General features: G+C 33.2%; 1 protein-coding gene and 1 long non-coding RNA gene across 3 annotated transcripts; one reads left to right on the top strand and one right to left on the bottom strand.

Moving 5' to 3' along the window:
• Positions 1 to 1552: 1552 nt before the first annotated feature.
• LOC113052882 (uncharacterized) lies at positions 1553 to 4389 on the bottom strand. Its single transcript, XR_003277125.1, has 2 exons — positions 4154 to 4389; positions 1553 to 3370 (listed from the first exon to the last, which is right to left on the bottom strand). It is a non-coding gene; the product is annotated as an uncharacterized LOC113052882 (long non-coding RNA).
• A 178-nt stretch (positions 4390 to 4567) lies between these two features.
• Positions 4568 to 20823, top strand: LOC113052881 (integrin beta-2-like). 2 transcript variants are annotated; one of them, XM_026217332.1, is made up of 17 exons: positions 4568 to 4586; positions 4863 to 4955; positions 5948 to 6005; positions 8191 to 8279; positions 8931 to 9123; positions 9244 to 9414; positions 12187 to 12428; positions 12804 to 12959; positions 15930 to 16025; positions 16278 to 16367; positions 16490 to 16624; positions 16773 to 16960; positions 17451 to 17686; positions 17779 to 17995; positions 18397 to 18602; positions 19884 to 20047; positions 20169 to 20823. In XM_026217332.1, exons 3-17 carry the CDS (start codon positions 5951 to 5953, stop codon positions 20235 to 20237), a joined length of 2307 nt encoding a protein of 768 aa, XP_026073117.1. In that variant the 5' UTR covers positions 4568 to 4586; positions 4863 to 4955; positions 5948 to 5950; the 3' UTR covers positions 20238 to 20823. The 2 variants fall into 2 exon arrangements, with proteins under 2 accessions (XP_026073117.1, XP_026073116.1); XM_026217331.1 differs by lacking the exon at positions 4568 to 4586 and having other exon boundaries at positions 4814 to 4955.
• The last annotated feature ends 1906 nt before the right edge of the window (positions 20824 to 22729 follow it).

Below are 22729 nucleotides of genomic sequence, written 5' to 3'. Positions count from 1 at the left end.
GCAGGCATTCTTCTGCCTATAAGTAACTTATGTGATTGACTTCGGATGCACGTTCATAGAGACCTTATACTTTACAGAAAATTAAGTTTCTACAATATTTAGTAGTAGCTTATCAGTGGTGACTGTTAGTTTCTGTACATATGGAAGAAATATATGAATAATTAACATAAAGACATAATTAAACATACAATGAACACTATTAACGACAATTATTATATGATATAATCACACTTGTAGCAAAATTTGTTAGTTCTGTTTGTTGTTTCAGGGTTAGCATCATCTGAGGTCTTCTGAGGGGTTGGTATCATCTCTTCTCAGGTGTTCTGGATCCAGACTGGAGCTTGTGTAAATCCTTTTGTATTTCACTGGATGTCAATACCATTGGAGAAACCGAGAGAGAGAGAGAGAGAGAGAGAGAAAAAAAAAGACATAATTAGCGTAGCTGCTGTTCCAACCAAGTAAAATTAATTTGTTTAACCCAAGCTAAAGAATAATAATGTGTATTTGATCAGATATAACTGCATTACAAGATTATGATTAGCATTATTTGAATACTTGGCCAAAGAGATATGTCTTTAATCTAGATTTAGTGTGTCTGAACCCCAAACATTATCAGGAAGGCTATTCCAGAGTTTGCCAGTCACGTGTGAATAAGATCTACCTCCTTTAGTGGACTTTGCTATCCTAGGAATTACCAAAAGTACAATGTTTTGTGAACTTAGGGAGCGTGATGGATTGTAGCATGGTAGACTAGTTATTGTAGGTATGCAGGAGGTAAACCATTAAGGGCCTCGAAGGTAAGTAATAATTTTTGATAAATTATACAGAACTTTATATGTAGCCAGTGCAGAGACTGTAAAATTGGGGTAATATGATCATATTTTCTTGACCTGGTAAGGACTCTAGCTGCTGCATTTTGGACTACCTGCAGTTTGTTTATTGAAGAAGCAGGACAACCTAGAAGTGCATTACAAGAGGTCACAAATGCATGAACTAGCTTTTCTGCATCAGAAACAGATAAAATGTTTCTAAGATGGAATAATGCTGTTTTTGTAACATGGGAAATATGATTTTCAAAAGACAAGTTGCTGTCTAAAGTAACACCCAGATTTTTGACTGAAGAGGAAGTAACATTATCAGCCTAGTTGCAAATTGTAATCCAACAGATTCTACTTTTTTTTTTCAATAAGTAACATCTGTGTCTTACCCAAATTTAATGAAAATGACTGGTTTTAACTTCCTCTTCAATATCACCTCATCTGTACTTTGTTCAGGTGTTTTAAGTTGTACGTGATAACATGAATAGTTCTGCAAAGGCTGCAGAACTGAAAGATCCCCCACTACCAAACAATAGGAAGCTCTTTGACCACGAGGCTTTTCAGTAATTTCAGTGGTGATTTTTCTCCCCCTCAGTGCAATGCCTATGCACCACAACTGCTTCTTTAAAACTCTTGGATGATCTTCCAATTAAAGGTTGGAATGTACTACAAAACTCAGAACACATTTTAAAACATTATGCATCATACACGGTGATGTTGCAAATGGTTGCTTCTTTTTTTTTTTTTTTTTTTACCAAGCTACTAACAGCACTGGTTAATAGTGTGAGTGGGGTGTTGCCTCACTGGGACTTTTGAGAATTGCAGTTCATTTGAGTGAGCATGCTTTACTCCCCTACAAAAGCAAAAGATTTTTAAATAACAAACAACAAACATCAAGTATTTTTTTTTATTTTATACCACTTAATCTAAACTTAGATTAATTACTTGTGATGAGTTCATTAATTTACCTTAAATATACTTAAAATCTGATTGTTTGTATATAGATAAACTGGCATCACTGCATTGTTGTTAAACAGGAAATAGTGAAGCATGCAAGTCACAAATCATGAATACTGAATACAGTGTTGTTGAGAAAACTAGCCAAATTAGTGTATTATTTAAAGTACTTGCACTTTGTGTGTTTTAATTTAATCAACATTATGACTGAGTGGCTTACTCCACCGTGCCCACACCTCTCAGTAGATGGTGCTATTTTCCCACAACAATTCAGAAGTACTCTGTTATTTCAAAGTTCAATCTCCCTAAAACATAATGTGCTGTGAAAATAGCATGCCAGTCCCATCAAAAGTGTTTGGTTTTCTCAACACACAGTATGTGGCTGTTTCAATACTTTTATTTGTTTTGTTTTTTTGTAAAATGCTTACATTTGAAATGTTGAAATGCGCATTGTTGTACATTTTTTTATGTTGTATATTTTTGGTAAACTATATAGGCTTTTATTCTTGACATGGGTGAAATATGCACCTAATATATGTGTCCTAACACACTGGAATAAAACAATATATATATATATTCTTTTTTTCTTTCTTTCTTTCCTTTTTATTTTTATTTTTATAATTTTTTTTTTACAGCTCTCCAGATAATGACTGTGAGGTCAGTAATAGTTTAAATCTCACTTATGACAAAGTGATATCTAGGTGTAGCTTATTAGGGTAGTTTAACAAAATCTGGAAAATACCGGTAAAAATCCTGAATGTAAGTGGATAAAAGCCCCTGCTAAATGCATAAATATAAATAAGATGGGGGGTGGGGGGGGGGTAAATTATCTGCAGAAATACATAAATTTTAAACTGTGAAGTGTGAAATTTCTGTGTATCCAATAGAAAAACATTCTCCTGTCTACTGTTGTTTGTCAAACTCACACCATTGGTTGAGTCCACCCAGAAAAGACTGCAGTTCTGATTGGTGCCACAAAAAGCCCAGAAATTGCAAATCTTCTTCAAAAACTCATGTCGAATGACAGTTAATGGTTTAGTCAAAAGGTTATATTGCATTAGCTATGACTGGTGACTGTGTCAAACGCCCTCCACCCACTTAAAAAAAAAAAAAATATTTAGAAAAGAGCAACACAAGCTAGTTCCCTATTTGTGGTTTTACTTCCTTCTTGAGAAACTGATAATCATCATTTTATAACCACCACACATACAGGCAGAGAGTGATGTAGAGTAGGATGATTCAAAGTTAAACAACCGTGGTCCTGCTCAGGGTGTGACCATCACAGGAAGTAAGCATTTGACAAGTGTAATGTTTATCTTGTATTTGCTTGCTGAGAATTTTTTACTAAGCAGCAAAAATGACAGGCTATAAAACCTCCACATCTTCCAAATATAATTAAACACAGTGGTTCACATATACAAAAAAATAAATAAATAAATTATTTGAGCATAAAATGACATTTTACAACATACACTATATTTTGGTTATTACCAATATTCTTCCAGTATTCATGTAGTGAGGATAAATCCCAGAGACTCTCATGAGTTCATACACTGGCCCTTTGCAGATCTGGAAGGATCCTAACAGAACGGAATCTGAAATGAACATAATAGTACTTCAAGTTATGCAATAAAATTCAAACATTATAAAAAAAACAAAATCATAAAAACATGATTTCAAATATTGCAATCTACTTTAAAAACACTAATAAAGCAATTTGTTTTGTTTAATTTTTTTATATCATGCTCAAAAAATGTGAAAAGTCAAAAATAAAGTCTTATTCAGGAATTCAAGATCACAGAAAGAAGGGCAGAAAAAAAAAACTGAACAATATCAAATTAAATTTAAAACAACATTTTATGCCTCATGGTTCATATGCCACATATTGCATATACCTTTTATTGAACTATATTAAAATAAAAAATAAAAGCATTAGTAATAAAACATGACAAATCAAACATATATTTCTTATTATGAAGAATTTCCAGAGTTGCAGACCACCTGGGGGCACTCCACGGATTGAGAAGCACTGCATGTGACACCCACTGTTAGCCTACACACTAACAATGCATGCTATCATACACTGTAGGTGTTTAGACTAATGACCTAGAAATGAGGAACATCACAAGCGGTTTATCATACAAAAGCCAACAATTCTTTCTGTACCACAATAAGTTTCCTAGTAAACTAAAGCAGAGGTACAATGTTTATAATGAACCATTTTAGGTTCCTCAAATAACCCTCTGGTGAACAGCTCTGAAAAGTGTAAAGAACAATTTAAAAATCTGAAGAAACATTTTTCAAAGAACCTTGGAGGATCCACTGATGTTAAAGGGATAGTTCACCCAAAAATGAAGATTAAATCATCATTTACTCACCCTTGTGTTGTTCCAGTGCCATATGCCATCATTTCTTTTTCAGACCACAAAAGGAGATTAAAAAAAGAAAAGGAAAAAAAGTTCAGCGCATGCTTGTCCATACAGTGTCATGGGTGTGGCAATCAGCATCAAGCTTTCAAAAAGAAGCACAAGTGTCACCGAGTGGTACCATGTGACGTGCAAGGACATAAAAAAACATATATATTTAAAAATCTCATTTTGTATTAGACTCACCACAAAGGTGAGTAAATGATGATTTATTTTTAATTCATGGTTGAATTGTCTCTTTAAAGGTTCTTGATGGAACCATATTCCAGTGAAGAACTTTTATTAAGAGTGAAGAGCAAACAAGTGTTTCTGTTTTGTAGGAAATCTACAAGGCACAACAGCAAGAAACTTGTCAATTTAACTGTAAATGACAAAAGAAAAGGAGGTAAATTGTCATGAAAAAATTAAGTACGATAGTTTCTAACATAAAAAAAAAACCCCAAGCTTAACATATCTTATCACATTAGCGCTCGGTAACATTTTCGTTTGTTGGAATTTGTACTATAAACTTTAGCTCAAACTCTAGTTGAACACATGGTTTTGATTTGCATTGTCTCATCCCCATGTTACCCCAGCGCCCTTTCTTTCTCATGGTTTACATCACTCTACTTCCTCTCTGCTTTCCTGTCATTTATGAAGCAGTTTGCTAACTTTCTTTCAGTTCTGAAGCAACTGCGTTCTGTTTGAGGAAACCAAAAAAAATATCTCATAGCCACACGGCTGAATCTCACTAGGGCGTTGTATTTCGACAACAGTAAGTAAGGTCTTTTTGATACTTGATTTTGTGCATTTTGTACATTACTTATTCTTTATTCATTTTTATCTGTTGCAGTTTTAAAAACAGTAACTTTAGCTTTAAGAAACAGTTTCATAGTTTGTGTCTGCTCAACCGCTAGTTCACTAATCTACTCAAACCGAGTATTATCAAGGATGAACCAAATATTAATATTGATTTACATTAATCGTTTAATTCTAAACTATTTTCTCACTTCACACAGTAAGGATAAATTAATTATAAAGATTTGTATAAATTGCAATATCAACTGCATTTATTAAATTCATGGAGGACTTGAGATGTTAAAGATAAATAACTAGATCATAACTAAAGGCACATTATTAAAGGAATTCCAACACATTTGTTGTTATTTTATTAACAACAAATGAAACATTAACCAAAATGTCTGAGTTGCTGAGTTGCAACAAAATGGATGGCAATTTATACAGTTAAAAAATATGATAAAAGTATACACTTGATAATGTTTTGAGCTTGACAGTATGAATAAGCATATAAAACAAAGTCATAAAACCAGCATGTCTTTATGTTCCTGTAAGCATTTGACAATGCGGAAAGTGGTGAAAAGCACCTCGCTGTAGAACCAACAGTGAAAATATAGCTCTGTGTGATAAAATTAGCCATGTTTCAGTGGGTGATTCAGTAAAACAACTTTGAGCCAATAAATGTCAAGCACACAGGTCATTTGACCATCTATGGCAGTCATTTGTCTGAGAGGTGTCAGCCACATCATTCTGACTTATGCTGAAAAAAAAAAAAAACATCTGCTTTTTTTCAAAGTCACACTTTTCTGTTCAATGCACGCTTGCTGCAAAACTGCACATGTATAGGAAATGTTTTTTTGCATTGTCAAAGAGATAGCACAGACAAGCTCATTTCCATCATTTTCAATAGTTGTTTAGGAAGCTGAAATATGAGGAACTATGATAAAAAAGAATACTGTTTTACACTAGGAAATGCTTCAGGCAGTGTGTCTGAGGGGCCTTCTGCTGTTGTTGGTGGGAAGACAGGGTACGTACACTGCATGCATCTTGTGCAAATGCCCTTGATTGAACTTGATTCACAGTGTCCAAAACCTGAAAAATACTGCCTGTGGTAATAACCTCCTTCACTGCTGATATTCCACAATCCTGTGCATGTAGTTTGTACAAAAAACAAAACAAAAAATGGTGGCTTATGTTATGATGGATTGAAAGCCAATTGGAAACCAGTTTCAGAAGAGCACAGTTTTTTTTTTTTTTTTGGATTTGGACACAGCCTATTCTTGTTTGAAGAATTAAGAATTATATCTCTGTTCCAAAACCTGGTTCTACGTGTGTGTGTGTGTGTGTGTGTATATATATATATATATATATATATATATATATGTGTGTGTGTGTGTGTGTGTATTTATATATATATGTGTGTGTGTGTGTGTGTGTGTGTGTGTGTGTGTGTGTGTGTGTGTGTGTATATATATATACAGTACAGACCAAAAGTTTGGACACACCTTCTCATTCAAAGAGTTGTCTTTATTTTCATGACTATGAAAATTGTAGATTTACACTGAAGGCATCATAACTATGAATTAACACACGTGGAATTATATACATAACAAAAAAGTGTGAGACAACTGAAAATATGTCATATTATAGGTTCTTCAAAGTAGTCACCTTTTGCTTTGTTCCCCGAGAGATGCTTAGCACTTGTTGGTCCTTTGCCTTCTGTCTGCGGTCCAGCTCACCCCTAAACCATCTGGATTGGGTTCAGGTCCGGTGACTGTGGAGGCCAGGTCATCTGGCGCAGCACCCCATCACTCTCCTTCTTGGTCAAATAGCCCTTGATGCCTTCAGTGTGACTCTACAATTTTCATAGTCATGAAAATAAAGAAAACTCTTTAAATGAGAAGATGTGTCCAAACTTTTGGTCTGTACTGTATATGTATATATGTATATATATATATATATATATATATATATATATATATATGTATATATATACATATATATGTATATATGTATATATATATATATATATATATATATATATATATATATATATATATATATATATATATACACACAGTACAAACCAAAAGTTTGGAAACATTACTTTTTTTTTTATGTTTTTCAAAAATACAGAAAAAACAGTAATATTGTGAAATATTATTACAACTTAAAATAATAGTTTTCTATTTGAATATACTTTAACAAAATAATTTATTCCCGTGATGCAAAGCTGAATTTTCAGCATCATTACTCCAGCCTTCAGTGTCACATGTAACATCTAGTCTATCACATGATCATTTAGAAATCAGTCAAATATTCTGATTTATTATGAGTGTTGGAAACAGTTCTGCTGTCTAATATATTTGATGAATAAAAGGTTAAAAAGAAACTGCATTTATTCAAAATAAAAATAATATAATAATATATATTCTAATAAAACATTTTCTTTACTATCACTTTTTATTAATTTAACACATCCTTGCTGAATAAAAGTATTGATTTCATTTAGAAAAAAAGAAAGAAAAAAAATTAATGACCCCAAATTACTGACCAGTAGTGTATATTGTTATTACAAATATTTATATTTTAAAAACATAGCTTCTTTTTTATTATTATTCATCAACGTATCCTAAAAAAGTATCACATGTTCTGAACAAATATCAAGCAGCAGAACTGTTTCCAACTTTGATAATCAATCATCATATTAGAATGATTTCTAAAGGATCATGTGATAATGATCCTAAAAATTCAACTTTGCATCACAGAAATAAATGGAAATTTAAGGTATAATAAATGTAAAAACAATTATTTTAAATTGTAATAATATAACACAATATTATATATTTTTCTGTATTTTTGATCAAATAAATACAGGCTTGATGAGCAGAAGAAACTTCTTTCAAAAACATTTAAAATAGTAATGTTTCCAAACTTTTGGTCTGTACTGTATATATATATATATATATATATATATATATATATATATATATATATATATATATATACACACATACACACACACACACACACTAGGTTTTGGAAGAAAGCCTATGTCTCTCAAATAAATGTATTTTGTATTTATGTATTGTAACTACATTAATCATAGCAGAGCAAATATCCAGGATACTGAATCATGAAAAACAAAAACAAACAAAACAAAAAAATAGACTGTTTCAAGACATAACTGAAGTTTAAACTTTTTGTTGCAGTCTACACTGAACAATGCTTGAAAGGTTCAGTGAACACATGTGGAGAGTGCATCAGGTCTGGGCCTGGCTGTGCCTGGTGTAAAGACTTGGTAAGTGCTGCTCAATGGCTCTTTTGTTCATATTACTGAATTTGATTTTCAGAAACACCATTTAATTTTAGTAAAATATATTACTGTCTAAACTCAATTTGACATGCAGCATAAAATCTGGTCCACTTAGCCAACGTATAGCAGCTTATTCTGAATAAGAATTTAGATTATATTTAAAGTGGCCAGTTTGTACATGCTGTTTAGGTACAGTACATGTTTTTCAGAAAATACCACAATAACACAGAAAAGTATAATAAATATGGCTCAACAATTCACTAGTAACAACTGATGATAAATTCATAGATAAAAAACAAAAACAAAGTTACACTTTTGAAAATCTCGCTTGCTATTTAGTGCCTCAAACTCCAACGATCACTTCTTGCTCAAAAGCACTCAAATGATCAAGAAGTACCTTTTAAATGCAATTGTATTGATTGCAAAAAAAAAAAAAAAAAAAAAGCCTCAAAATGTCTTTGGAGCCAGACAATCTAACAGGAGCTTGCAACTTTTACTATTCATTGTCAGCTCTTTGATTTCTAACATTCCATTGTCAAATTTGAATTTCCAATGTTGGTTTGTTCAATAGTCAACAGCTTTTTCAAGTAAAAAAAATCTCCTTCACATAATACTGTCTGTCATATTTAACAACAGAATTTCACCAAGAAGGGGGAGCAGGAAGCAGCACGCTGTGACACATCTACTTCGCTTAAAGAAAAAGGATGTTCACCCAATGGCATAATAGATCCAAAAAACGATTTTACAAAAAAAGCGGACAAGCCCCTGTCTGCTGGTAAAAATCCAGTGCAGATCCAACCACAAGAAATACAGCTGGATCTTAGACCAGGTGTGTTACATTCTTACAACTTTACTGTATAGCTTAACCGAAACAACTTTCTTTTTTAATTTAAGTTTGAATCTGACTTTCAGAAGAGAATATATGTGACTGAATGTGTTGTTTTCTCAGGGATGCCCTACACTTTTCAACTACATTTTGAAAGGGCAGAAGGCTATCCAGTAGATCTCTACTACCTAATGGATCTCTCATACTCCATGAAAGATGATTTGGAGAATGTGAAAAATCTGGGGAATAAATTACTCGAACAACTCAAGAGCATCACTGGCAATGCCAGGATAGGTAAAAGTATTTCAATATATTTACACACACACACACACACACACACACACACACACATATATATATATATATATATATATATATATATATATATATATATATATATATATATACAGTACAGACCAAAACTTTGGAAACATTACTTTTTTTAATGTTTTTGAAAGAAGTTTCTTCTGCTTATCAAGCCTGCATTTATTTGACCAAAAATACAGAAAAAACTGTAATATTGTGACATATTATTACAACTTCAATAATAGTTTTCTATTTGAATATACTTAAAAAAAAACATTTTATTCCTGTGATGCAAAGCTGAATTTTCAGTATCATTACTCCAGCCTTCAGTGTCACATGTAACATCTAGTCTATCACATGATCATTTAGAAATCAGTCTAATATTCTGATTTATTATGAGTGTTGGAAACAGTTCTGCTGTCTAATATATTTGATGAATAAAAGGTTAAAAAGAACTGCATTTATTCAAAATATAAAACAATTTCTAATTATATATATTCTAATAATATATTTTCTTTACTATCACTTTTTATAAATTTAACACATCCTTGCTGAATAAAAGTATTGATTTTATAAAAAAAAAAAAAAAAAGAAAAAAAAATACTGACCCCAAATTACTGACCAGTAGTGTATATTGTTATTACAAATATTTATATTTTTTAAAACATAGCTTCATTTTTTATTATTATTCATCAAAGTATCCTAAAAAAGTATCACGTTCGGGAAAAAATATTAAGCAGCAGAACTGTTTCCAACTTTGATAATCAATCATCATATTAGAATGATTTCTAAAGGATCATGTGATAATGATCATAAAAATTCCGCTTTGCATCACAGAAATAAATTATAATTTAAAGTATAATAAATTTAAAAACAATTATTTTAAATTGTAATAATATATCACAATTGCCGCGTTTCCACCGAAATTACCCGGAACATTTGTACCAGGAACTTTTTTTCCCAGGAACTTTTTTCCCCCCAGACCCCTTGCTTTCTGCGTTTCCACCACGGTGTAAAGTACCGGGTAGATTAGGCAAATAGACTGGTGACGTAGGTCGGCGCGTTTCTCAATACAAAGTACCGCTGATTAAAAAAAAAAAAAAAAAAAAAAAAGGTACGCTGATTTTGGACGTGCATCATTGGTAGTTAGTTCTGACTTCGTGCATTCGACTGGGGAGTGTGATGTCAGCGACTACGCGAATCCTGTAATTTTCCTCTCTGTATATTTACAATAAAACGAAATAGGATATAAAATACCACTGCCTCCTTTGGTTTCATTTAAGCATAATAACAGCTGCAGAAATGTACTTAGTTCAGGGATATGTGTATATGCAGCCATTACAATGAAACGAAATATTATATTTATAATATTATATTATAATATTTTATTTTCATTTTAACATATAGATAAATTGAATACAGACCAAAGAAAACCTGTTAGATTTACCCCGCAGCTGAATTATGTTATGTTTAACCAGACATCAGAGCCAGCGGCACATATCAGAAGATCTGTCCGAGATGAGGCTGCTCTCTGCGGATACATGAGGACTGAGCTCCCGCTGATCGAGTGGAGCTCACCGTCTCCGAGATCGGCGAAATACATTTTTAAATAGGCGCTGTCTTTATAAATAAACCATAGATTTGAGTTTTAAACAACTACATTCTCGCCTGAAATACTTTTAAAATTACATTTCATGACACAATAACAGTAATATTTGAAAATGATCCAAATAAATGGTGTTTGAACTCAACCAATGCTGCGTGAACTCAGATCGCTTTGGCTACTGTTATTTTCCCCTCAGTATATTTACAATAAAACTAAATAGGATATAAAATACCACTGCCTCCTTTCGTTTTCATTTAAACATAATAACAGCTGCAGAAATGTACTTAGTTCAGGGATATGTGTAATGTTATATACAGCCATTGCAATGAAACGAAATATTATATAGACTTGCCTTTTTTATTTTCATTTTAACATATAGATAAATTGAATACAGACCAAAGAAAACCTGTTAGATTTACCACGCAGCTGAATTATATTTTATGTTTAACCACTAAAGAGACATCAGAGCCAGCGGCACATATCAGAAGATCTATCCGAGATGAGGCTGCTCTCTGCGGATACATGAGGACTGAGCTCCCGCTGATCGAGTGGAGCTTACCGTCTCTGAGATCGGCGAAACACATTTTTAAATAGGCACTGTCTTTATAAATAAACCACAGATTTGAGTTTTAAACAACTACATTCTCGCCTGAAATACTTTTAAAATTACATTTCATGACACAATAACAGTAATATTTTGAAAATGTTGATTCGAATAAATGGTGGTTGAACTCAACCAATGGTGCGTGAACTCAACCAATCAGAATGTTTAGCGCCAAACTCCCGCCCCCGAAAGTTCCGGAACTTTGAAAAAGTACCACCTTGCCAGCAGGGACTTTCTGAGGGGCATTTTTTTACCCGGAACTTTATTTAGTTCCTGGTTCCTGCGGTGGAAACACACCGAGTACCAGGCCAAAGTCCCTAGTTCCTGGGTAAAGTTCCTGCGGTGGAAACGCGGCTAATATTAAAAAAAAATCTGTATTTTTGATCAAATAGATGCAGGCTTGATGAGCAGAAGAAAAGTTTCAAAAACATTAAAAATAGTAATGTTTCCAAACTTTTGGTCTGTACTGTATATATAAATATATATATATAAATGTTTCATAGTCGAAAGATTAAAGTAATGGCTTAATGAACCAACCTTCCTGATGCAGGCTTCGGTTCGTTTGTCGACAAAACACTTCTTCCATACACCGACACCAATGAAGCGAAGCTCCAACGGCCATGCTCAGATAAAAATGATCCATGTCAGCCAGCATTTGGCTTTCAACATGTGCTTTCGCTGACAAACGATGGAAACAGATTCAAAACTATGGTAGCCGCACAGCATATATCTGGAAACCTGGACCCCCCAGAAGGAAGCCTGGATGCCATCATGCAAGCCGCGGTCTGTGTGGTGAGACTTCAAACTACATGGCAAAAGTGACACATTTACATTTACATTACATTTGGTCATATAGCTTAGCTTTACAGATGAGGACAATAGAATCAATCAAAACTAACAAAAGAGAAACAATATGTAAGTGCCTACCTGGTCTCATGGCATAAATGTTAAAACGGTATTGCACAGAGGTACTTTTTTTTAGCAACCAGGTTGCTAAGTGCTCGTCACACTATATATATATATATCACACTATATATATATATATATATATATATATACATCATCCACACTATAAATAAAACAGGCATGAGATCATATAAAGCCTGATTCATACATGTTGTTCTTTATCAAGTAAATAAATACAAAGTAAATATGTTACCCATGCAGGACGAGATCGGGTGGGGAAACAGCACTCGACTGCTGGTGTTGGCCACTGATGATGGCTTCCACATGGCAGGAGATGGAAAACTTGCTGCCATTCTGGAACCAAACAAGGAAACCTGTCAGCTGGTCAACAATAAGTACAGCAAGAGCAACCTATGGGTATGATTTAATACTTTATGTTAATATTATCAATAGCATATGATTATAATATTTATCTTAAAAACATTTGAACTACACCAAGAAAGCCAAAAGTCGGCTTTTTATAAAGTTAATCCCTGAACAAAGTTTTTTTCTTTACATCCAGTATACAATACACTGAAAAAAAACTGGATTTCCAAGGCAACGTTGCTTGTTTTTTTGATTAAAGTACTACAACTAAATTAACTAAACCTTAAAAAAGAATAAAAATGACAAAACACAACAAAATGTAAATGATATAAAATATATAAAATATAATTTAGAATATTGAATTAATATATCATTCAACTATAATAGTTCATTATAATGACTATATTATTAAACTATATTAGTGTCTTATAAGCAGTGTTGGGTAAGTTACTCAAAAAAAGTAATCCACTACAAATTACTAATTACTGCTCTAAAATTGTAATTTGATTACATTACTGATTACTGCATGTAAAAAGTAATCAGATTACTAATTACTTTACTTTCAAGTTACTTTGAAAACCTATTAAGCATACAAGGAAAAAAAACTACAAACAAAGTGAAACTCAGTTCTTTCCGTAATTTAATATTGACTGAAAAATATTAGAGAAATATGAAAACAGCAACTTGAATAAAAAATGCAATGCATTTCTATAACTTAACATTCTTAACATAAACTTGCCTAACAATGAAAACTGTAGTCTTTTTAAATGTATCTACAGTATGTCTTAACTACATGGGTGTCATTCCAAGGAAGCTTCTATTATTACAAGTCCAGATGTCTGCGGTTGTGGAGACATATTCCAAACGATCGAATGTTTTTTTTAAGAACATACTCCATATCCGCATAGGGCTCACTTTTCGTTCGAAAATCGATTGCACAATCGATCGGACCGACCAAAAAAAGTTTCGAAAATGAAAATAGGGAATCGATTTTGAAATAATTATCCATTTATTTAAAAATAATTAAACAATTACAAAAATATAGATGTAAAAAACTTGTGTTATGGCTTACTTTATATCATGTTACGCTGGCTCGGGCTTGCGCTCCGGTTTGTGAGGTAAATGAACGTTCATGTGATGTGTTTCGATTAGCGCGAGAAAGATGTGAAATGGATGCTGAGTAGATGCAACAGAGGCTTGCCTCTGGCGAAAATACGTTTTGGTTGCACCAGCAACTGAAGCAAAGTTCTGAGGTGTGGAAAAGTTTTGACCATGTTTATAATGAGAATGAGTGAATAATGACGCACCATCAGTGAGCGCAGGAACGCGCTGAAGACATCTACAGTGGATTAAATCATTTTCCTCCACAAAAACATGTAGACCTAGCCTAATCTCTGTGAGTAAAGGTTTTTCAAATAATAACTATATATTCATTAAGGCTTAAATGCATAATGTGGACTGAGTATTTACGCTAATGTTGGCATTATTCTATTATTAAATGTCAGCTGATATGTGGAGAAGCAAACCCGGCGGAGCCTTTATCTTAATTTCGTTATTGCCAAATACCCATCTTAATTAAAAATGTATCTTAATTTAATCTGTTAAAAAAGACTCGTTTTATTGGTGCGTTTTTTTTTTTTTTATAGGTTAAATGAGCCTATGTCTAGAATGCTGAGATGTTACGATGTTACAGAGAACTTATTTTATTTCTTTATTACAACTTCCAAGTGGCCTAGTCTACGTTAGTTATGAATAAATTATGTTAAAACATGTATAAATGACTCATTGTTGACAAAAGGCAAAAGAGCTGTGTGTGTATGCGCATATCTGAATGTCGGGCTGCGCTGCACACGGGTTCGGGCTTTTAAAAAGCTGTCAATCAAAATGTACTTCTCGGGCTCGGGCCGAAACCTGTCGAGCTCGGGTCCTGTCGGGCCTAACTTTTAAGGCCAGATTAAAGCTCTAATGCCAATAAATAAGAAGTAGTGCTGACTTGTGCGTTTCCAAGCGCTCTATGTGGTGTTGAAAAAAAAGGAAACGTCTTTTTTTTTAGACATGGAAAATCGATTTTACAATCAATTCAGTGAACACTTATGTCTTAAAAATCGAAAAACTTTTTACACAAAATTGACAGCCCTCCATCCGCATAGCATTTATCTAGATACCTTGCAAATGTCTTTCGGTCCTGCAAGGGTACAGAGCTGTCAGTCACTATCATCGTAAGCAAGTCTCTAAATGACTGCGATTCCACAGTCGACAAGCGCAGCATTTCCTCCACCACACACGCTGCTACAGCTCTCTTCACCTGTCCAGAAGTTACCTTCCCTCCCGATCTTGAACAAAAATCTCCGTCCATTTTAACAGCACGAGTTCTCCGGTAATTCATTAAAGCGCATGCTCAATAACTGACGCAGCCGCCCCAAAACGTGATTAGAAATGCATTTTAATTTATTTACTTTAATATTTTTTTCTTACCAATACATTTGTAACGCAAGTAACGTAATTTTATTGACATCAGTAACTGTAATCAAATTACATTTATTTTAAATGTAATGAGTTACATTACTGCGTTATCACGAAAAGTAATTAGAATACAGTAACCCAACTCTGCTTATAAGTATAGTTTATTATTGAACTATAATAGTATATTAATGATAATAAAATAACTCTGGTCCAGGGCGAGTTCAGTTGTAGCATACATTTCTTTACATTTGGATAAACAATGAAAAATAAAATGTCAACATATTGGCAGCATCTTAGACATTAAGTTTTTGCATTAGTACATTTGAGAGGCATTATACAGTACACAGTTAAATTAATAGTTTATAATAATACATGAGGAAGTTTTATTGATCTAAGTAATTAACAAACACTTTTAAAAATCATTATTTTGAAGCCTCAAGGAATTTGTTACCATTTATGTATCTGAGTTGTACAGGCGTGTATGTTTTAGATGCTTTTAGTACCTTGATATCATTTTATGTAAAAATATCACAACTATAATACAATCTGTGTTTTCAGGACTACCCATCTGTTGGACAAATAGCTCGTAAGCTGGAGGATCACAACATTCAACCAATTTTTGCAGTCACTGAAAAAATGAAAAATGTGTACACAGTAAGTAAAACATGCTAAAATATGCATGTATATTATCTTTAAAAAAAAGCAATGAAATCATAGATTGAGTGCCCTGAATAGTGTAAACTATTGTGGCAGTTCAGCAGTGTTTGGGAAACCTGTTTGACAGTCATCATCTTTGCAGTTACATTTGGTGTATTTACAACACTCCGCATTTTATTTACACACAATTCACATTCATATTCTTAATAGTGGATGTACTGTGATGTTCTTGACTTGTTTCCTTAACAGGAGCTGAGCAAACTGATCCCTAAATCTGCAGTAGGGGTGCTCTCTGAAGACTCAGGAAATGTTGTCAATATTATTGTGGATGCATACAACGTGAGTGCATTAAACTTACGCATTAAACTTACACTTTGCACAAACCTATTTCAAGTGAAACATTGTGATGTGAGAGCTTTTCTGTTTAACACCCTTATTAATGTCTTATGGGATCTGAACAGAGCTTAACCTCTGAAGTGATCATGGCTCATGAAGCCCTCCCAGACTACATAAAAGTGAAATACACATCAAACTGTAAGGGTGGAGAAAAAAACAGTGAACAGGGGAAATGTAGTAATGTGTCCATTAAGCACGAGGTGAGTAAGATTAGTTCAAGTATTCCTAAATATCATTTACGCAAATGCAGATGCAAATCTTAGTTTATTATTTTAGCAAATTTGCTAATGCAATATTATACAACTTTACACTATGTAAATAACCATACTTCTACCACAATCCCTTCAGGTGATTTTTGATGTGACAGTAACAGTAGACAAATGCATTAGCAGTCAGAGCTTCCAAATCGGACCATTGGGCTTCAGTGAAAAACTGAAGGTGAACATTCAGACTCGATGCGATTGTGAATGTGATGATAGCAAACAACTTCATCCTCACTGTAATGGTCACGGTAAAGTTGTTTGTGGCGGCTGCAGGTAACAGAAAAAAATATATTTTACTCTTAATTGCTATTTTTTTTAAATGCATAACTAAAAATAAGGTGTAATATTTTTATTTTAAAAAATGTATTGCTTTTCTTAAGTCAATGGTGAACCTCATTAGATTTTCATCACTAATTATTGTAGTAATAATAATACAGCATATATACAGCATATAAAAGATACAAAATACCATGAAGTATAATATATATATATATATATATATATATATATATATATATATATATATATATATATATATATATATATATATATATGTATATATATATATATATATATATATGTATATATATATATATATATATATATATAAATTTAAATCATAATATAAAAATCAATATATTTAATTTTATATATTCAATTTTATTATTTTACTGTGTTTAAAAAATATAAAAATATTCTTGACGTATTGCAGGACTATATGTATATATATGTTGTAACATAAGCAACTTCCTCATGTCCATAGCTGTGAACAGGGTTACTTGGGACAGCGCTGTGAATGCCAAGTAGGCCAAAAAGATGTGGCATTATTGAAAGCACAGTGCCAGAAGGACAACGGGACCGAATGCGAAGGCAAAGGAGATTGTGTGTGCGGACGGTGTCAGTGTCATAAGACAGAGAGTGATCTTTCCTTTTACTATGGAGAATTCTGTGAATGCGACGATGAGCACTGTGAAAAATATGACAATAAACAGTGTGCAGGTGATTTTTGTAAAAAAGCTCATATTTAATATGTGCTTTGTAGTTTATTTTTTAAAATAAGTTCTTAAGTGCAATGTGGCTTCATTTTACAGGTCATGGCAAGTGCAAATGTGGTAAATGTGAGTGTGATGAAGGTTACGAGGGCGCAGCTTGTCAATGTGCAAAATCTGACGAGAAATGCAAAATCGACGGAGTTGTTTGTCATAACCGTGGGAAATGCGTATGTAACCAGTGTGAATGTGAGAGAGGCTACAAGGTGCCAGCATGCAAATTCTGTTCTACTTGCCAACGTCCGTGTCAAGAGTCAGGGTAAGAAAACCTCAGAACAAGCAACAGTAAGCTCTACAAAGCTGCTACATTATTAAAAATATGAACTATAATTAATATAACAAAATAAATATTTTTAACTCATTTCCGAAGTCCAAACAAAGAATTTCTAACTACAACTATTAACTTAGCTACAGTAATCATTTGAGGGACCTGGAGCTTTGAATAAGCCATTAAACACATTTCACATATTCTCAGCTATATAAATTAGGGTATTTTCTATTTTTATTAATTAAATTTAATGCAAATGTATTTGTTACTTATTGCAATGTAAATAATATACATACATTTATACATAAAATAATATAAATAAATGATATATTTTAAACTAAATATTTTTATGTGTATTTAAAGTGTACTAAAATATTCTTGACCTGCTGCAGGAGTTGTGTTGAATGTTTGGCCTTTGGGACTGGGCCACTCGAGAAGAGCTGCCGTGAATCCTGTAAACATCTGAAAGTTAATACTGTTGATAAAATGATCAAAAGCGACTGTCGAGTCAAAGATAAAGAGGGCTGCTGGATGTCATTCACAATGACGGAACAGCTTGGATTTGACAAGTACTTTGTCAATGTCCTCAAAGACAGAGGTAGACCCAGACACATTATCTGAAATACTAAAAATGTGCTAGGATCTTGGGCTCTGTCATTGTTCAGCGCTTGTGTCATTATGAACCCTGCTGTTATTTTTTGCTTTAATTTCTGAAGAATCTTTATTAACTTTATATACAATAACACATACCTGGTCTCATGCCATAAATGTACCTGGGTGCACTTTTTAGCGAGACGCGTACAATGAGTACATACCGCTGCAGTTTCCAAAATAAATGAACACTAGAAGCAGTAAATCGCATGTATCCAGCTTCATATCTATGGGTTTTCAGAGACAGTAGTTTTGTTCGGTAACTCATGGAGTACAGAGACGTACTTGAGAGGCAAGGAGCTTCGATTTGAATTCTGTGGAACAACGGTTCGACAAAACAGTTCAAACCGGTTCACAAACGGCACGGTTGCATCAACAAATGCGTTTTTGTATCAGTTTTGCATGTTTTATCACTGTTGGGTAGCTTTTGGGTTGGGTTTGGCGTAGGGCATATTTCCAACACAACAGTGCTTCAACTTTTAGCGACAGTCCCCGGATATTTGAATTCTGAACAGCCATAATACACACCAGAAGCAATATAATAAAAACACAGCAATGCGTACCTATTTCAACATAATAAAAACGTGCCAGGGTTCATGAACTGAACCATTGTTTTAGCGCCACTCAGTGGACATTTGTCTTTGAAAATGCGACAAAACATGCAGTAAGGTATTTTAAAAATGGTGTTATACACAAAAAGTGCACAGAGGTACGTATAAGCAATATGTACTTATTTCAATATAATAAAAAAAAACGTGCCAGGGTTCACGAATTGAACCAATGTTATAGCGCCACTCAGTGGACATTTCTCTTTGAAACTGCCGCACAACGTGCAGTGAGGTGCGTACAAACGGAGTTATACAAAAAGTGCACAGAGGTACGTATTAGCAATACGTACTTTTTTCAACATAATTAAAACGTGCCAGGGTTCATGAATTTAACCAGTGTTTTAGCGCCACACAGTGGACAATTCTCTTTGAAACTGCAGCGAAATGAGCAGTAAGGTGCGTACAAAAGAAGTTCCACCAAAAGTGCACAGAGGTACATATTTTATGAGACCAGGTTGAATAACACAGTAGTTTACAGTGACAAAAAGCTTCAAACTTAGTCATATATAGACTTTTTGATGATTTTCATAAAATATCATTATAGAGTTTCAAAAAGCATTGTTTGACACAGGAAACAGTTAATAAGTTAAAGCTTTCTACCTTGATGTTTCTTGTGTTAGAATGTCCTGAGGGGCCAAACATTGCAGCCATTGTAGGAGGATCTCTAGCAGCTGTGGCATTGATTGGTCTCCTGATTCTCCTCATCGTCAAGGCAGTTCTGTATGCAAGCGATCTTAGAGAATGGAAGAGATTTGAAAAAGACAGAAAACATGAAAAAACATCTGTAAGTTCGGTTTTCTTTATACATAAACCCCCTACCCTTCATGTTCAGTCAAACTGCCTAAAGCTGTTCAGTATTCATGCTTTTTATTAAGATTAGATGATGTTTTCTTCTTCTTCTGCAGGGTACCAACCCGTTATTCCAGAATGCTACGACCACAGTTCAAAACCCAACATTTTCTGGAGATTCTTGAGAACTTGTTGAACTTGCTGAATGCGTGAAGTGCAGAGCGTGTCTGTATAAATTAATCTGTGTGTCTGATGCATGATCATTCAATAAAATGGAAGATCTTTAACTTTTCTTAATGTCCTGTGAGATCTTTAGCAACTTTAGAGAGGCATGAATGTTTGCAAATAAATTACATTTATATAAATGTATTTTAAATTGTTAATGTTGATAGATGTATTTAACAGTTTAACGTAAAAAAAAAAGGCTTGTTATGTTTTGTGTAATGTAGACTGGTCACAATAGTTTCATTTTTGTATACACAAAAATATATACAGGGAAATCAAATTTTGCCCTTGCTGAGCTTTGCTGACATATACATTTAGCCTCCAAACTTTACTTTTACTACAAGTCCCGTCTGGAATTCTGAGCTACATGTGTGGAGTCATTCCAGTGCCATAAACTTTTCTCTAAAGTTGTGCATTTGTAAAAGCAATTATGTTTTAGAAACTAACAATACACTGATATTTTATGTTTCCATGTCTGTCCAGATGCAAATACCTGAAAACTGAGATGACTGTAATTCTCAATAAATAAGAATCTATATATACAAATTCTTCACTGACTTTCCACGTTTTTAAGACAATAGACTTGTTTCCTGAATACTTGCATTGTAAACTGCCTATTGATCTTTAATTGTTAATAACATTCAACATAGGTTATAGAATATGTGTATTTGACGGCTCTGTAAATGTCTTAAATATAAATAAAGTTGGAATTACAACTGTTCTTTTCAGTAACTGCCTTGTGATTTTATGGATTTGGGCTATGCATTTAGTTATCAGATGGCACAAGCCATAAAGCCATTTTAAAACTTTAGATAATAAATAAGATAATATTTTTATTTCTATAATTTTGAAAGTTTAAATAAAATCTATGCAAATTACTGATATGAAAATAAATGTATATTTTATTTTTGAAATTGTAACATTTTTATCTTGTGAAAGTAACTGAGTATGTTTTCCTTTGAAGGTACAATCAATGGCTTCAGATTGGCTTCCAAAGTCCCATAATGTCTCATTATCTAAAAAAAGAAAAAAAAAGAAAAAAAAAAAAGAAAGGAAAATGTTTTAAACAAAACCAACTGAATAATTATACATACATTCAACATTAACATATAGTCCTTCAAACAACATCTGTATTCTTTCTTGCACAGATTAGTTGGATATTATAGACAGTTGTGAGCATCTATGTCTGCACAGGTAAAAAATAAAATAAAATAATAATTAAGTATTAAAGAAATTAATACCTTTTTTCAGTGAGAATGAATTCAATCAATCAAAACTGAAAGTAAAAAAAAAAAAAAACTTAAAATGTTACATTGATACAAGAATCCTGAAAAAAATGCAACGTGGTTTCCACCAAAATACTAAGCAGCACAACTGTTTTTAACTGTGAAAATAATAAGAAATAGTTCTTGAGCAGCAAATCAGCAAAGTAGAACGATTTCTGAAGGATCATGTGGCACAGTGAAGACTGGAATAATGACTGATGAAAATTCAGCTTTGCAATGTAGGAATAAATTAAACAACTGAAAATAAAATAAATCATTATAAACTGATTAAAATAATGCACAATAATATTATTTTATATTTAATAATATTTGAATCAAATAAAAGCAGTCTTTTCTCAAAAACATCAAATACTCTTACAAAACCTAAACTTAAAAAACAATAATGATAGATTGATATGATATATTTAAAAAAAATGACATATTTTAAATATTATTATTTTTTAATTATAGAAAATGAGAGTAGTAAACTGAAGAGGAGAAGCACCAACATGGAGCTAGGAATCTAACGGGTCTGGAGTGATTCTGGATGAAGGAATGGTCTCTGATCTCTTGTGAGGTGTTCTCTAACCTCATCAGGCATTATAGGAGAACATTTAGACCTGTTAAACTGGCAAATGGAGGTTTAAAAAAAGAATTCAATAAAAGGGAGTCCTTGATCGTGGCCAATGAGTATTTGAGAAAAACATTTATTTCATGTTATATATAATATAAATTATATACGCATCGTCACGAAAGCTAATCTTTTTCACGCCTTTTTAAGCCGTACCGGTTGTCGATTTAAACATTAAAGCATTCAAACACAAGACGCGGAAAAGCTGAACAGAGTAGCGCGTTCGGTGCGCACGAGAGAGAGATCGAGAGCCGCGTATCACGGACAGCGACACAGAAACCGAGCTCTCTTCTGCCAAGTTCTCCTCAAAGTCCCTCCTGCACCTGAACGAACAAATATAAATCGCAGTTTGAACAAACAAAAATATGTTAAAGAGCCCAATTCAGTACTTGCAGCGTTCTGGTGTTCAGGGCTCACGCACAGAAAGGCGTCTCAAAACATTTGATCATCGTATTTGCTTCTTTTTGCTCTTGTGCCGACAAATACGTCTCTTAAAGGGACCGCGCCTAATTTAGCTACTGGCTGCTGTAATGTTAATCCAAGAAAATAAAAAAAT

Source organism: Carassius auratus, chromosome 34 (genome assembly GCF_003368295.1).
Source record: "Carassius auratus strain Wakin chromosome 34, ASM336829v1, whole genome shotgun sequence".
Classification (NCBI taxonomy): Eukaryota; Metazoa; Chordata; class Actinopteri; order Cypriniformes; family Cyprinidae; genus Carassius; species Carassius auratus.
This window is presented reverse-complemented; position numbering and strand designations above follow the sequence as displayed.